Below are 13,903 nucleotides of genomic sequence, written 5' to 3' on the forward strand. Positions count from 1 at the left end.
ATAAATATATAAACAAAATTTCTAAAAAGCATTTACAAAATTAAATATTTCTGAATTATTGAAAATTTATAGAAATAATATGTTGCAAATCTTTCTTTATACTTAATGAAATACTGCAAATACTGCACAGATCAATCGCTGAATTAAACATTTTGCTAGGATTTTCGTAAATCATATAAACAAATTCAGATTTGCAAATTTATTTTATTTGTTGCTCATGATATGTATTACTTAAACAGAATATAATACATACAATTGAAAGAGTCTCTGACTCTTAACTCATTGAACTAATGTAGCTCTGATTATCATAATTTTTATCATATACAATACCCACTTATTAACACATCATAGATATTTCATATAGAATCCATTCTGCTTCATAGATTTGAATGGGCTTTCAGAATAGCAAACATATTTTGTAACGAACAACAATCCGTTGAGTGCCAAAATTAGAATATATACGTGCCGACGTTTGTTTTAAAAATAAATGAAATTCAAAAACAAAAGCAAGTAAAACGCTTGAGAATCAAATTATAGAAGTCAAGCAGAAGGTAAAAATTTTAGAAATAATCATTAAGAAGTTGCAAAATTATAAGTTTATAATTTGTTTATAGTCCTATGCAGCCTAATGAAACTTGGTATTCGCCCTGTCTATCTCATTTACTAAAAACACAAGCTAAATCCGAAACTACTACAAGCAATAATAGTTGCAATAGTAATAATATATCATTTATAGCCGTGGTAATATGTAACAGTATTAGAACAGAGCATTAGTATTAACATAGTTTATGATAAAGTCGTAAACAGCATTACTTGACCCACATGTTTGACAATAACAATAAGAGTAAGCCTTAATTATATGAATTATAGAATGCTTCGCTGTCTATTTAAGCATTTTTATTTAGAGTTAAGCATTTGTAACGGCTTGCCACCATTGTTATTGGCTTATTCGATAATTGGCACTCAAATATCGGCTAATTGTTGTTTATGTAGATATCGCAGTTACGATTGTTTTATTCTATCGACCAGCCACCACAACCTTTTTGTCGATATCTCTGCAGTTCTATTTGCAAATTTTGAAGAACAACGAAATAAGATATCTAACTACAAGCATATTGACACATATGTACGTGTAATTTGAGCTTTATTGTTTGGTTCGGTGTCATCATTGTGACTTTTGTCTTCTGTTATTCTTTCGCAGTGACGCTGCAAGGCGTACCTTCGTTTCCCCCGCCCATCAGCATCCGTTTTTGTTGTTGTTGTTGTTGTTCTTCCTGTCTGATTGACGCATCTATCGCAAAAATTGTACGAAGTTTGCGTCGAGTCCACGGGTAAAGATGGCCAGCGAGCCAGAAAACAAACCGCCCATACTACATATTTTGGTTGTTGGCTTCCATCACAAGCTCGGCTGTCAGGTGGAGTTCTCGCATCCGCCGCTTGTCGCCGGCTCAAGTGGCCGCAACGAATGTCCCTCCGGCTGGAAATACTTACCCACGCTGGCCCTGCCAGATGGCTCGCACAATTTCATGGAGGACACCGTGTTCTTCAATTTGCCCAGCCTATTTGAGCCAGCCGCCAGCATTTACGGTGTATCGTGCTATCGTCAAATTCCCGTAGAGAAACTCAAGATACGCACCGCAGACGTGACTCGCAGCACCGTACAAAAGTCAGTGTGCATACTGGCACGTCTGCCCATCTATGGTTACATTGAGGTGAAACTGGCGCTCATCGCCGACGCCTTCTTCGACCAGGGCGACTTTAGCTGCACTGAGCTTCTGGTCAAGGCATATCAACAGCTGAATGCCTGCCTGCTGGACGAGGAGACGCACCGCCCGTTGCGCCACTTCCACGTGGGCCTCTCGCTGCGCGAGATTGTGCTGCACTGGCGCCACAAGAGCCTGATGCTCTTCAAGCTCTTGCTGTTGCAGAGGCGTGTCGTCTGCTTCGGCTCGCCCGTGCGCGGCATGTGTGTACTCATACTGGGCATGGCCTCGCTGATACCACGTTTGCTGGAGAAGGGATTCCAGGAGGTGGCCTGTGTGCGCACTTCGCGCCCGCTATCGCCCATGCCCGACTTTACCGACTCGCTCCAGCGCGAGGCTGAAGCCGTTGCCGAAGCCGAGATTGAAGCTGATGTCGTCGCAGAGGCCGAAGATCTAACGGTGGTCTCGTCGGCAGCCTCGGCTGGCTCTCAGTGCTGCAACAGCAGCGGCAACACCTCGCCGCATACAACTCCCAACTCACAGTCCCACGACTCCAGCTGCCCGACCACAACGCCAACGCACAACGAGCTGCAGCGCGTCGACTCGACGGAGAGCGGCACCAGCGCAGGCGGAGCCAGTAAACGGAATGGACGCAGCAGCTCACTGACTCGCGAGGCAAGCGTCGACACATTGGCCTGTAAGTAGAATCGATCTGTTTCAAAAAAGCTTCCCTTAGTCCATATTTGCCTTTTTGTTAGCTAATCTTGCCGCACTGTGCGCCATAAATCCTGACGAATATCGTGCACCTGTCAGCATCTTTGCCAGCGGCAACCTCTGCCTGCCCTACTTGTCGCTACCGTACATGGACCTGCTCAGCGATCCCATGGTGCTCTCCTATATTATTGGCACCTCCAATGTGCTGTTTCAGCAAAAGCGCCAGCTGGCCGATGTGCTCGTCGACATCGAAGCCGCTAATTTGGATGTCCATGATCCGGAGCTGCGGCGGCAGCTGGTGCTCAGCACAGAGGACCTGCGCTTCATGGACTACATACTGAAGCATGTACAAACGCCCAAAGAGGATGCCGAAGGTAGCGAGTATTGGATACGTGAACAGTTCCAGGGCTACATACTGGCACTGCTACGCGCCGCGGTGGCACCTGGTGAGCAGCAATAACCGTTTATGTAAAAGAAATTACATTGTCTAATTCTTCATGCTTGCCGTAGACATCAAGGACAATGATCACTTTAATCCGCACTTCATGAGCGCCTTCAAGCGCACACAATGCTACCAGGAGTGGTTCGATGTGCGACCCGATCCCGAATTTTTCGAAGCGCTGCCCGCTGGTCATCCATTTTCGGGCACGCTGTCCGTGGCGGACATGAAGCTGAAGCTGGCGCAGTAAGCGATAACCGAAGTGTTTAAAGACGCGAATTTTTAAATATAATTTTGTTTTTCACTTGCACAGAACCATGCAGAATAGCGAAAGTGGACGTAAGATTAATCAGGCTGTTAACAACACGAGCCGAGCTGTAGGCGGCGCCATCTCACAGGCCAAGGGAGCCCTCTCCAGCTGGTGGTCCTCCATTACGACTGCGCCGGCCAACAGCACGGGCGGCATGGCCTCCGGGTCTGGTGCTGATAGCGACAGCAATCAAAATCACAGTCATATGGAGGACAGCATCGATGGCGGCGCTGGACCGTCGCAACAGCCGCAGGAGATCTCAGTTACATTCCAAAACCACAAGGACGAGGCGGAGCTTGACGTGGCTGGCGTGAGCATACACATGGCCAGCCAGCTAAGCGAGGATAGTCTGGAGGAGGCACAGGAATCGCCGCAAAAGTCTCAGGGCATTGTCGAAATTGGCAGGGAGGCCGAGCTGCTGGACAAGGTCAGCCAAGGGGAGCCAGCGACGACAGCAACGCCTGCCCAGGCGCAAACTCAATCTCAGTCACTGCGTTCTGGATGTGGCAGCGACCTAGCTCTCTCCAACGTTGCATCATCCACTGTCGACCACAATAATGGTGATGTCTTTATTGTTTGAGCTGAGCCATCATTGGCATAAACGACTCACACATACACACACACACACAGACACCTCTGTATAAATTTACCTAAGCTATATACATACTTATTTATTACAAGATGATATTGTTTCAGCGCGTTCTATCCGAATCCCATCAAATTGGCCAAAAATTATGTTATATTACGTATGTATGTGTATTCGCATGTATGTAAGCCCTACCCTCACACACACGCACACACACAGAAAAGACGACGACGAGCTCGTATATATATATATATTATATATATAAATGTAACACAGTACAATGTAAAGCTAAACCTAAACCTAAACCGTACCAAGTGCAATTTAAAACAATGTAATCCAAATGATTAATATGCATGGCAATAACTAGGCGAGAATCCAAAGCAAGCGAATGTAGCTCCTCACCTAATACTATCTCTATCTCTTTCATATTCATACAGTTTGTAGAGTATTTCGCAGTCGGCATTGCAATCAGCACAACTATAAATAAATGTACCTGCGTGTACTGTAATTCAAATGATATAGCCGTTGAGACAAGCCTCTTGACTTGAAATTAATCTAAACAAGAATTTAAACATTCATCTATCAATAATAAATATACTCGATATGTAATTACTTCATTTGTACGTTTTCTCATGCAAATTAAAAAGTTATTGAATTGAATAAATTATGAAAAATTCCTATATGTGCAATACTATAAGTATCATCAATATATTCATATATCTGTTTGCTATTATTATTTGTCAATAATTGATTATTTATCTATTACTAACTCCATGCTATCATGCATGAATTCCGAGATCCCTATGTACCACTGACTTCATTTATTTATAAAGATTTGGGCGCTCTAGGTTGCATTTATTTTATCACTACGTTGTTTACATTAATAATCAAATAATCCATTAATTTTCTTATACTAAAAAACATTTTAAAAAAAAGTATATATAGATACACATAAATTAATTAATTATCAGATTTTTGAACATATTGTCCAGCACGTCTTCAAACGGTGCCAGCTTGCTGTCTTTGAGTTGCTTTTCGATGCTGGCTATTCTGATGTCGTTCTGCGCAATTATCGCATCAACCTTCTTGAGGTGCTCCTCGCCATCGTCCAGCTGCTGTTTGTACTGCCTGCAGAATTCTTCGCGCTCGCTTATGATCTCGGCGTGTCGCTGCTCGGCATTGCTGAGGAGGGCTTCGTTCTCCTTGCGCATGTTATCCAATTGCTCGGTTAGGTCGTGCTGCTCCAGCTGCAGTTGCTCGAGCTTTGCATTGAGCTCACACTTGCGCTCTTCAAGCTGATGTTGTTGCTGCGCCCACATGGCCTCCCTCTCTTGGTGACTGTGGCGCAGTTGCTCCATCTGCTGCTCATATGACTGAATCTGGGTATTCAATTGTTTGTTGGCCCCATCGATATTTCTGATTTGCTTCGTCAGCTCGGTGATGTACTGCTCCAGGCATCGCAAGCGCTCCTTGTGCTGTTCCCCACGCTGCTCGAGCATTGTGCTCAGCTTGGTGAGGCGACGATTGCGCGCCTGGATGTCACCGAGCTGCAACGGCAGCGACAACACCAAATCCAACTTATCCTTCTCGCTGGCACTGCATATGTCCGAGTCGAGGCCAATGTTCTGCGCATGCGTGTTGAACTTCTCCACTTTGTCCAGCAGCTGTTTCTTGGCACGCGAGAATCGCACCTGCTGATCGTAGCCGCGCTCGGTGAACTCGCGCAGTTGCCGATTGTAGAACTTCTCCTTGGTCTCTAGATCACCGAGCACAGCCTTCTTGGCCTGAAACTGTTCAGCACTGCACTTCTGCTGACCCAATTCCCGGTGCAGTTGCTGTCGGTGCTTGCGCAGTGCTTTCACAGTGTCCACATTCTGAGCAACGGTTGCTTTGAGCCGTTCGATCTTCTCGCGATACTCTTGCGTATTGGCTTGCATGGTATGCAGCTTATGCTCCAGTTGCTGGTGCTGGGCGGTCAGTTGCTCCAGATGTTCGCTGTTGCCGTTGCGGGGTTTTTGAAGCTGCTCCTCCAGCTTCTGCAATTCGGTCTGCTGTCGTACTATGTCCGCTTCCAGAGCCGCGGTGTCGGGCAAGTCACAAATGCTTTTCACGATTCGATCGCTGACGTTTCGTTTTAGCACCGCGTACTCGTCCACCTTTTGCTTGTCCCACACAGCGAAGCACTCCGCGGATTTCGTAAACAGCAGCTGAGTCGTCTCCTCGTTAAGTATCACGCTGCCCATTTGTGTGTTAGACAGAGCCATCGAATCCTGTGTGTTCTGCACATAGCTGGCCTGCTCACTCGTCTCCATAAAGGGAAACTCCTCGTATTGGCCAGATTCTTGTTGCTTTTGCTGCGACGGAGGCGCGAAGTCCTTGAGGAAGTCAAGCATGACAATGACATGGCCAAACGAGTGCTGTGTGGTGGGTGTCATTAGCCAGGACTTATTCACTTGATATGGATAGTTGAGCTTGTGCAATGCGTTCGTTATGTCCTCAACGTGATTGCTGCCCACGGTGGTGCGATTCGGCCAAATGAAATGCAATAGGAAGTTCACAATGCCCACAAACTGTTTCATTGTCATTTGACGCAATGCCGCGGCACCTCGACTGAAGAAATCGCTTGGGAAATTTGGCAGTGCATAGGTCTGCACCATCTCATCCAGATACTCGGCTATCATCTGCGCCTGCTCCTGCACCCACTTCTTGTCCGTGTGAAACACAACCGGCCGCTCTGACGACGAAGCCTGCCGGTGCCGCAACGGCGTCACCGCATTCCCATTGGCCAGGCTCCGTTTTATTGTGGGCGGTGGACCCGTGCGGAGAGGCGTGCCACGGTCGCGATCCTGGTTATACTGGGTAAGCCGAGACTGCGGCTGCCAATCTCTGTGATTTGGCTTACTAATGGAGGATGATGCCGTATTTCGCAACAGCGACCTAAGGGCAGCAACGAAAGAAATGGAAAAAATAACTTTACATCAATTCGCTTCACATTATTCCACCTTGGACTTGCCTGGTTTGGCGTTTGTTAACGACGCCACCATCATCCCGGCCGTCATCGTGAAACTCTGAGGTACGTCGTGGGCGATACATTGAATAATACTAATGTTAAATCGCATACGCAATTGATAAAATAAAAACTTGCAAAACTGTAAGCAAACTGGATTTTCCAACTGTTTAGCGCGTTAGTTGAAATGACGCGAATATAGCTTCCACAGAACTGCGGGTTATCGAAACATCGATATCATGACTTCGATTACGTTGATCTACAGGGCTGCACGGGCCGAACAAGAGCGCTGTAGAAAATATCGATATTCTTCGTTCTAGGCGCGCTTTTTAAATTTGTTTTCCTTTTTTGAAATGTAAATTACAAAATTAACAATTTTATATTTATGAACTTCTTTCGTTTATTCCAACATATTAAATAATTGTAATTATTGTTTCATTTGTTACACAATAATCATGCTATTTTTATGAATTACATTAATTTTTAATTATTATTATTATTTTATAATTAAATATCGATCACATTTCCTTGCAGAACGTCTCATCTTTCCCTGTTCGCTTCATATAACGCACAAACAATATAATAATTAGATACATTATAGGTTTACAATCTTGAATACATATAAATACACAAATATGCTCAACTTAAATTATTTTTTACATAAAAAAAAAAAACTTTTTACATTTATCTTTTTCAACAGGGGCAATAATAAATATGGTTTATTGTTGCTATTAAGAGGTGCGCATAGCAAAAAAAAAAATCGTTGCTTATATTAGGGGGCAAAAAAATGTTTAAAACATAAAGCCAGATTTGCAAAATCAAATCTGCGCTAATACTATAAATTGTAATATATAAAAATTAAGTAGGCCATATTTGTTAAGACTATTTTAGTGTACATTTTGTTTAAATATAGTTTTTTTTTTTTTTTTAGATGCTTAAAGAAACTTTGCGCACCATCCGAACACAAACAACAATTGTGAAAATTCTATTCTATATTGTTTGGTTTCAAGTTTTACACATTCTATGCACTTTAGCTACACTGGGAGTCTGGGAGGAGCTTATTTGTATATGTATAATATTGTCCTAAAAGCCTTAAAAAATATTACGCAGCATCGTGTCCAATGCCTAACCAAGCCAAGCACTGGACACATCTTTACAATTTACAATATACTCGGTACATAATATCTTGGTAGAGCAAAGGAACACAAGCAAAAGCCATGTGAAAGCTACAAAAAAAAAAAAGAACAAGAAAAGAAAACGAAAAACAAAAACAACACAAAATTTAAAGATGATGAAGGTACTCATCCACAGTTTAAACATTCGAAATATTTTTTTTGTTTTTTTTTTTTTAATATTTGCATATGTAGGTCTTTGTCTATTTGTTTTGTTTTTTTCTTTCTCTTTTTCTTTGATGTAGTCGTGTGATAAGTTTACATTTTCTTCTTTGTTTTTCATGTATGTGTGTGTGTGGATTTGGTGTCTATTTTTGTGTATACATACATACACACATGTACATATATACGGTTTCAGTTTCTATGTTAAAATTTAGGTACATTACAGTTCTTTGTATTATGTTGCTGCAATTTCGTATCGTTTTGAATTTGCATTATCTTATTGCGTGCTAACTAAGAAACTGGGCGAGCTAATCGAAAACGATGCTACGCCCCCACAGCTAAATTATATAGGCTTTTACTTTTGTGTGTGCGTTGGGTGGTGTACGTGTTGTGTTTTGTTGGATTTGTGTGTTTGTGTGTGTGTATGTGCCGCTAGTTGGGCGCATTCAGTGTATCCAAATTGGAGCCGTATTGTTTGTTCACAGACATCGTAAAGAGCCAAGCCACAGCCAACAAACTGCTACCCAACAGATCGCCCAGCGCCGTCAGATAGGGAATAGCCGAATTATCCGGATCGATCTTCCATTTCCACATCGCATGCACAATGATGTGCGCAATGTACAACAGCAACATTACCTAATTGTTGATCGAACGATGTTAAACTCAACTCTTGTAGATGACTTGACCAATTCGCTTAGCTTACCTGAAGCAAACTGGCAACCAGATAGGAGAGCACAAACACCCACGTCACAGTCGTCGCACTCATGTTTATATAATCGGCCGCAAAGATGAACAAGATATTGCCAGGTATGGACATGGCAATGAGAATGCGAGCCGTTTTGGCGTAGGGCACTGTGGGTACGAGAAAAGCGAATAAGAAGAAGAAGAAAGTTTAGCCTCAATGAAATGTACTAATAATAATCAATTCTAGCTCGAACTTACCGCCCTTGAACAGCGCTCGCCAGGGCCATTCGACGATTTTCGTGTGCGGTGGTATTATGCCAATAATTGAACTTTGATGCAACATCGTTGATATTTTGCTAGCCTGCACGGACACCAGATTGCCGCCAATACCATTAATGATTGGCTGAAAGACCACAAATCCATTGAACACCTCCACAGCAGCATCCAGCACGAGACCGCCGAGTCTGCATGAGGAAAAGAGACAAAAGTTATAAAGAGATGCTATGACTATACAGTTGAAGAGCTTGTCTCTATGTTAGATATGGTATATATATCATCTATTCATCTTTCTAGCACTGTTAAGCTCAATTCGGCCTCAAGTGACAAAGGAAGATATATGAATGGAGACCAAAGCCATATTCAAAGACGTCTTGCCGAGATGGTTAAGGCTATTATTGGAATTCATATTTATGTTAGATAGCTTTGTCTATCCACCTAATATCGGCTTGCTGACAAAGCCAATTCTCTCACAGCGCTCGCCCAGGGCGTTAGCCGACTCTACTTAGCCTCAAGTAGCACAAAAGCTATTAAACCTATTAAAACTAATTAAATTATTGTCAAGTGCTATATTAATATCCATGCAGTCTATAAATACATCAAGTCGAGCCAATAACTGTGCCGCATTGACCCCCACAGTGCGAGTCAAGGACAACGAGCCAGCATAGAAACCAGCAGTGGCTAAGCTGGCTATTTGTTGGCTCTGCCTTAAATAATCGAAACAAATAATAAAAAAACAAAAACAAAAACAAAAATCGATCAATCAAATAGCGTTGCCAAATTTAGCACACCTAATGCCGCCTGAACCCAACATGAATTGCAAAAAATAAAACAACAACAAAAACAAAAGGTAAACATTAAAAACGTTGTCTTGCTATAGAAACACAATTTGTGCTTATCACGTTCCCATTCAGGCGCCAGCTACTTGAACTATTATTGGGAATTTGGAGTTTTGGAATTGAAAGTTCGATCTTACCCGCTGATGCAGAGCGCTGAGAGCACTGGAACCCAGCCGCTCTTTAGCACCGGCCGCGTGTACTCGTTCTTCAGCACGATGACAACCCACATGGGCAGCAGCACCAGGTAACAGGCAACCACAATGAAAGTGATCCAGAGATGGGTCTCTGCAAAGACGTCGATAGTCGTGTTGAATGAGGCTGGTTGATGGGGCGAAAGGGCGAATGGAACACTCACTTATATTCTCGTAGAGCAGCGAGGCAATGAACGACAGCAGACTGATGGAGACAACGTCGCCAATCGAGGCGGCCAGCGGCGTAGCCAGATTGTCCGGATTCAGGCGATACTTTTGCGAGAACAGAATCACAGCGACAAGCACAAAGTCTGCAATGAATATAGTTTATAGTACATGGGTATATAGATCTGATAGTTAACGCCTACTTACCCAGCACAAAGCACGACGAGGTGGCCGTAAACATGGCCGATGCGGTCAACAGCATCACGTTCTCAAAGTAAAAGTTGCCCGTCATCGCCGCGCCCACACTGGTGGCAAACATGGCCACCAGAAAGGAGGCGACCGTCGCCTGGACCTGCACGAGCGCTATGTTGCCCACAATCAGGCGCACCCAGTCCGATCGGGCCGTCATGTTGCCCAGATTCACCTGCGTGGAGAGACGCGAGGCGAGGCACATGTCCAGATTACCCTTCAGGCCAAGCAGCGCCGGCACCAAGATAAACAGCTCGCTGACGTTCTTGAAGACGTACCATTTCTGTGATCACAAAGAGCACGATCGTAAAAATTAGTTAATATTGCCATATAAATAAATATATATATATAAAAGTATACAGTATACGGTGTATAGATATTGCTCTGGTAGCGATTTATGGCTGTTCATAAATCGCGATTGCAATCTGTGTGAGTTTTAATGACGTCATTGTCATATCGAACAAGGCTGGGCTATATATACTATATATTGATTATTAATTGATTTGATTTGGTTTTTTTTTTTGTTCGATTTCGGTCTCGGTTTGTGACTATGGCTCGATGGTTCGTCTTTTATCATTTGGCTTTCGGCTGGGCTATAACAGGCAGCCGCCGCACGTAACTGGAGCAGCCTTAAATTATTACCAGAATTTTCAGACGAATTAGCGGATAAATAAATATTTATTGACCTGTCCAAAAGTTTTGACGCTTTCAAGCCATCCATTGCTAAATTTAAATCGAACAATTTATACGATGACGTAGGACATGGGCTGACTTTTTATGGCTGTGCCACTCTGGACTGTCAAGATAGTGCCCAGTGACAGTGCAGTAGTTTATGAAGGGATCGGGACTAGCAGATGCTCTTCAATTTATAGGGCTGGTACAAAGAGTGGAGAGCTCTTTATGTTTAATATATTGCGGCGAATAAATGTGGCCTGATTCGACTTATTATCATATTTTTTTTTTAATTTTTCAATTTTTAATTTTTTATATTACGATTTTTATTTTTTAAAAGAGGGCGGGGATAGGGGGAGGAGAGGGTGGTAGAGGGGGGAGAGGGGGGGAGACGGGTGGGAGAGGGGGTAGAGGGGGGAAAGAGGGGGCAGAGGGTGGGAAAGAGGTTTTTATATATTTTTTTATTTTTTTTTTATAATTTTTACATATGTATCCTAATTTTTATTTATTTGTTGTATTTTTTATTTTATATTATTTTTTTACATATCTTTTGATTAAATTTTTATTTTTAAATTTATTTTTTATTTTTTTTAAATTAATTAATTGATTTAATTTTTATTTTTTAAATCTATTTTTTATTTTTTTTTAATTTATTTTTTTTTTTTTTTTTTTTTAATAATATTTTATATTTTCTATTATTTAGTCTAAAATAGAGATAAATCACGGACTACGGTTACTTGACAAGGATGATTGTACAGCTAGCCGAAAATTGCATAAAACCAATATGCCCAGCTTCACTCCTTGAATGAGTATGAAACGTTAAACTTTCTAGATAGATATTGATAGATCATGTGTGTTATAGCACGAACGAAGACAATCGCACATAATCAGCATCATCGATCGATGATCGTCTTCGCTTCTGACTGCAATCAACAATCATTTGTTCTAAACAACTTTCTATAAGGTCGTTCGACTAAAAAAAAAAAAAAAAAAAAACACGCAGAAGCAGAAGAACTTGGCAATTAAAGACAACATTTAGAGAAGGAAAATTAATTGAATGCAACTGTATGTTAAATTGTTATTTCGTTTTGGATTCGTTCTCTTTTTAAATTTAGTTAGCATTTACGGCAAATGGAATTGGTGTTCAGTTAGAGCAGCTGCCTGACAAAGTTTCTCAGCGATCATAAAAATAGCTCATTTCGATGTTTGGCTTTGCTTGGCTTTGCATTGCATTGCAGTGTTATCTGTAATTTTAATGAGTCGTCAGACGGAAGGACGGACGTACGGACGTACGGAAAGACTGAGGGAACACAATCTGTCATTAGAATTTACAATTTAATTTGCGTGTCATTTTAATTGTGCGCACCTCTTTTATCTAACGACATCTTGCCACTTGCGCAATGCCAATGGGGCAATTTATGAGATTTATCAAGCTGACGGCTAAACAGAGACAGAGACAGAGACAGAGAGAGGGCGAAACGATTAGCCAATCAACGAACCGAAAAAGAGAACAGCTCGAAAATGTGGACCCATGTGGAGTGACCGTAACACTCCGTGCCGAACAATTTCACTAAAGTGTCAATTTAATAGATCAATTAACATTTTGTTATTGGAGTTTTTGTTTTTTTTTTTTTGTGTGTGTATAGAGCTTACCTCGACACGTCCCAGTACAATGCCCGCTCCGATGGTGCCGATGCCGGCCAGGAAGAACGGTATGGAGACCTGCAGCAGTATGGTTGTCCATTTCTCTTGCTTGATGCCGGGCCGATTGAGGGCCAACTTCTCCTCGGAGCTGCCATTGATGCCGGCAATGCTGGATGCGTCAGCGGCTATGACAGCGGAGCCGATGCCTCCGCCGCCGCCGCCGCCGCCTCCAGCTCCAGCTCCACCGCCGCTGCCGCCGCCGCCCGCCGCACCTGGATCCGGTTCGGAGGATGCTATGGACGTCGTGATGATTGAGCTTAGTGAACCAGTTGTTGAATGTGGAAGGCCGGACAACTTCTCATTGTCGGGGTCTGTGCAGTGCGTGGATGACAATTGACAATTGTTGTGGAAAGAAACAGAGATAGGGAGAGAGAGTAGAGATGCAGTTAGTACGGGCATACATCAAAAATTTCACTATGTGTGTGTGTGTGTGTTTGTGTGTGTGGGTGGTTGGCATGCAACTATATGTCAAGAGCGTTGTGCAATTAGCAAGTCCATTAATTACCATTACAATAAAAGATATGTCTATGCTCAGCACTATTCTATGCCCTAGCTCTATATCAAAAGAGAGTGTGTTTGTTGTCATTGTTGTTGTTGTTGTTGACGTTGTTGCTCATATTTTTTGTCTGCTGGCTTAAACGGGTTTAGAACAATTATTGTTGCTGGCGCTTTTTTTTTTGTTTTTTTTTGGAGGGGGGTTTCAGTGTGCTTGTGTTAATAAATTACAAATCGTTCGTCCATAAAAGGCGCAGACAACAAAACAAACAAACAGCTACAAGCTACAACAACAACTACAGCAACAACAACAGCAATAACAAATAACATGCAATAATTAATAAAGATTTTTATGTGGTTTATCATTCTTTATAAACATGCATGCGATCTGCGATTGTGCGATTATAAAATATGAATAAATACAATAAAAGTAAAGAAAAAGAGTCTCAGATGAATTCGAGTCGCGTTATCATACAATGTTAGTTAGTGTAACATATATATACATATATACATTTGTGTGTGTATGTGTGTGTAT

At 42.4% G+C, this 13,903-nt stretch overlaps 3 protein-coding genes across 11 annotated transcripts in view; 1 reads left to right on the forward strand and 2 right to left on the reverse strand.

The window, feature by feature from the left end:
* The first annotated feature begins 999 nt into the window (after positions 1-999).
* On the forward strand, positions 1,000-4,432 carry LOC108657160 (late secretory pathway protein AVL9 homolog). The gene is made up of 5 exons (XM_018109634.3): positions 1,000-1,126; positions 1,202-2,400; positions 2,462-2,863; positions 2,928-3,102; positions 3,170-4,432. The coding sequence occupies exons 2-5, from the start codon at positions 1,338-1,340 to the stop codon at positions 3,744-3,746; spliced, it is 2,217 nt and encodes a 738-aa protein (XP_017965123.1). The 5' UTR covers positions 1,000-1,126; positions 1,202-1,337; the 3' UTR covers positions 3,747-4,432.
* A 241-nt stretch (positions 4,433-4,673) lies between these two features.
* On the reverse strand, positions 4,674-6,996 carry Ndc80 (kinetochore protein Ndc80). Its single transcript, XM_018109635.3, has 2 exons — positions 6,766-6,996; positions 4,674-6,689 (listed from the first exon to the last, which is right to left on the reverse strand). Exons 1-2 carry the CDS (start codon positions 6,843-6,845, stop codon positions 4,709-4,711), a joined length of 2,061 nt encoding a protein of 686 aa, XP_017965124.1. The 5' UTR covers positions 6,846-6,996; the 3' UTR covers positions 4,674-4,708.
* A 1,206-nt stretch (positions 6,997-8,202) lies between these two features.
* The window catches only part of LOC108657162 (solute carrier family 41 member 2), a 33,826-nt gene continuing 28,125 nt past the window's right edge, over positions 8,203-13,903 (reverse strand). For 8 of the 9 annotated variants that reach the window (XM_089265181.1, XM_089265177.1, XM_089265178.1 and 5 more), the window contains 7 exons: positions 12,823-13,184; positions 10,456-10,780; positions 10,248-10,394; positions 10,030-10,177; positions 9,036-9,241; positions 8,797-8,945; positions 8,203-8,729 (listed from right to left, as the gene is read on the reverse strand). In XM_089265181.1, the coding sequence (XP_089121307.1) occupies positions 8,526-8,729; positions 8,797-8,945; positions 9,036-9,241; positions 10,030-10,177; positions 10,248-10,394; positions 10,456-10,780; positions 12,823-13,184 (1,541 nt within the window). In that variant the 3' untranslated portion in view covers positions 8,203-8,525. The remainder of the gene's footprint in view (positions 8,730-8,796; positions 8,946-9,035; positions 9,242-10,029; positions 10,178-10,247; positions 10,395-10,455; positions 10,781-12,822; positions 13,185-13,903) is intronic. The other variant, XM_089265180.1, reaches the window with a different exon arrangement.

The sequence above is a fragment of the Drosophila navojoa genome, chromosome X (assembly GCF_054131105.1).
Source record: "Drosophila navojoa isolate 15081-1374.11 chromosome X, UAZ_NAV_1.0, whole genome shotgun sequence".
Taxonomy (NCBI): Eukaryota; Metazoa; Arthropoda; class Insecta; order Diptera; family Drosophilidae; genus Drosophila; species Drosophila navojoa.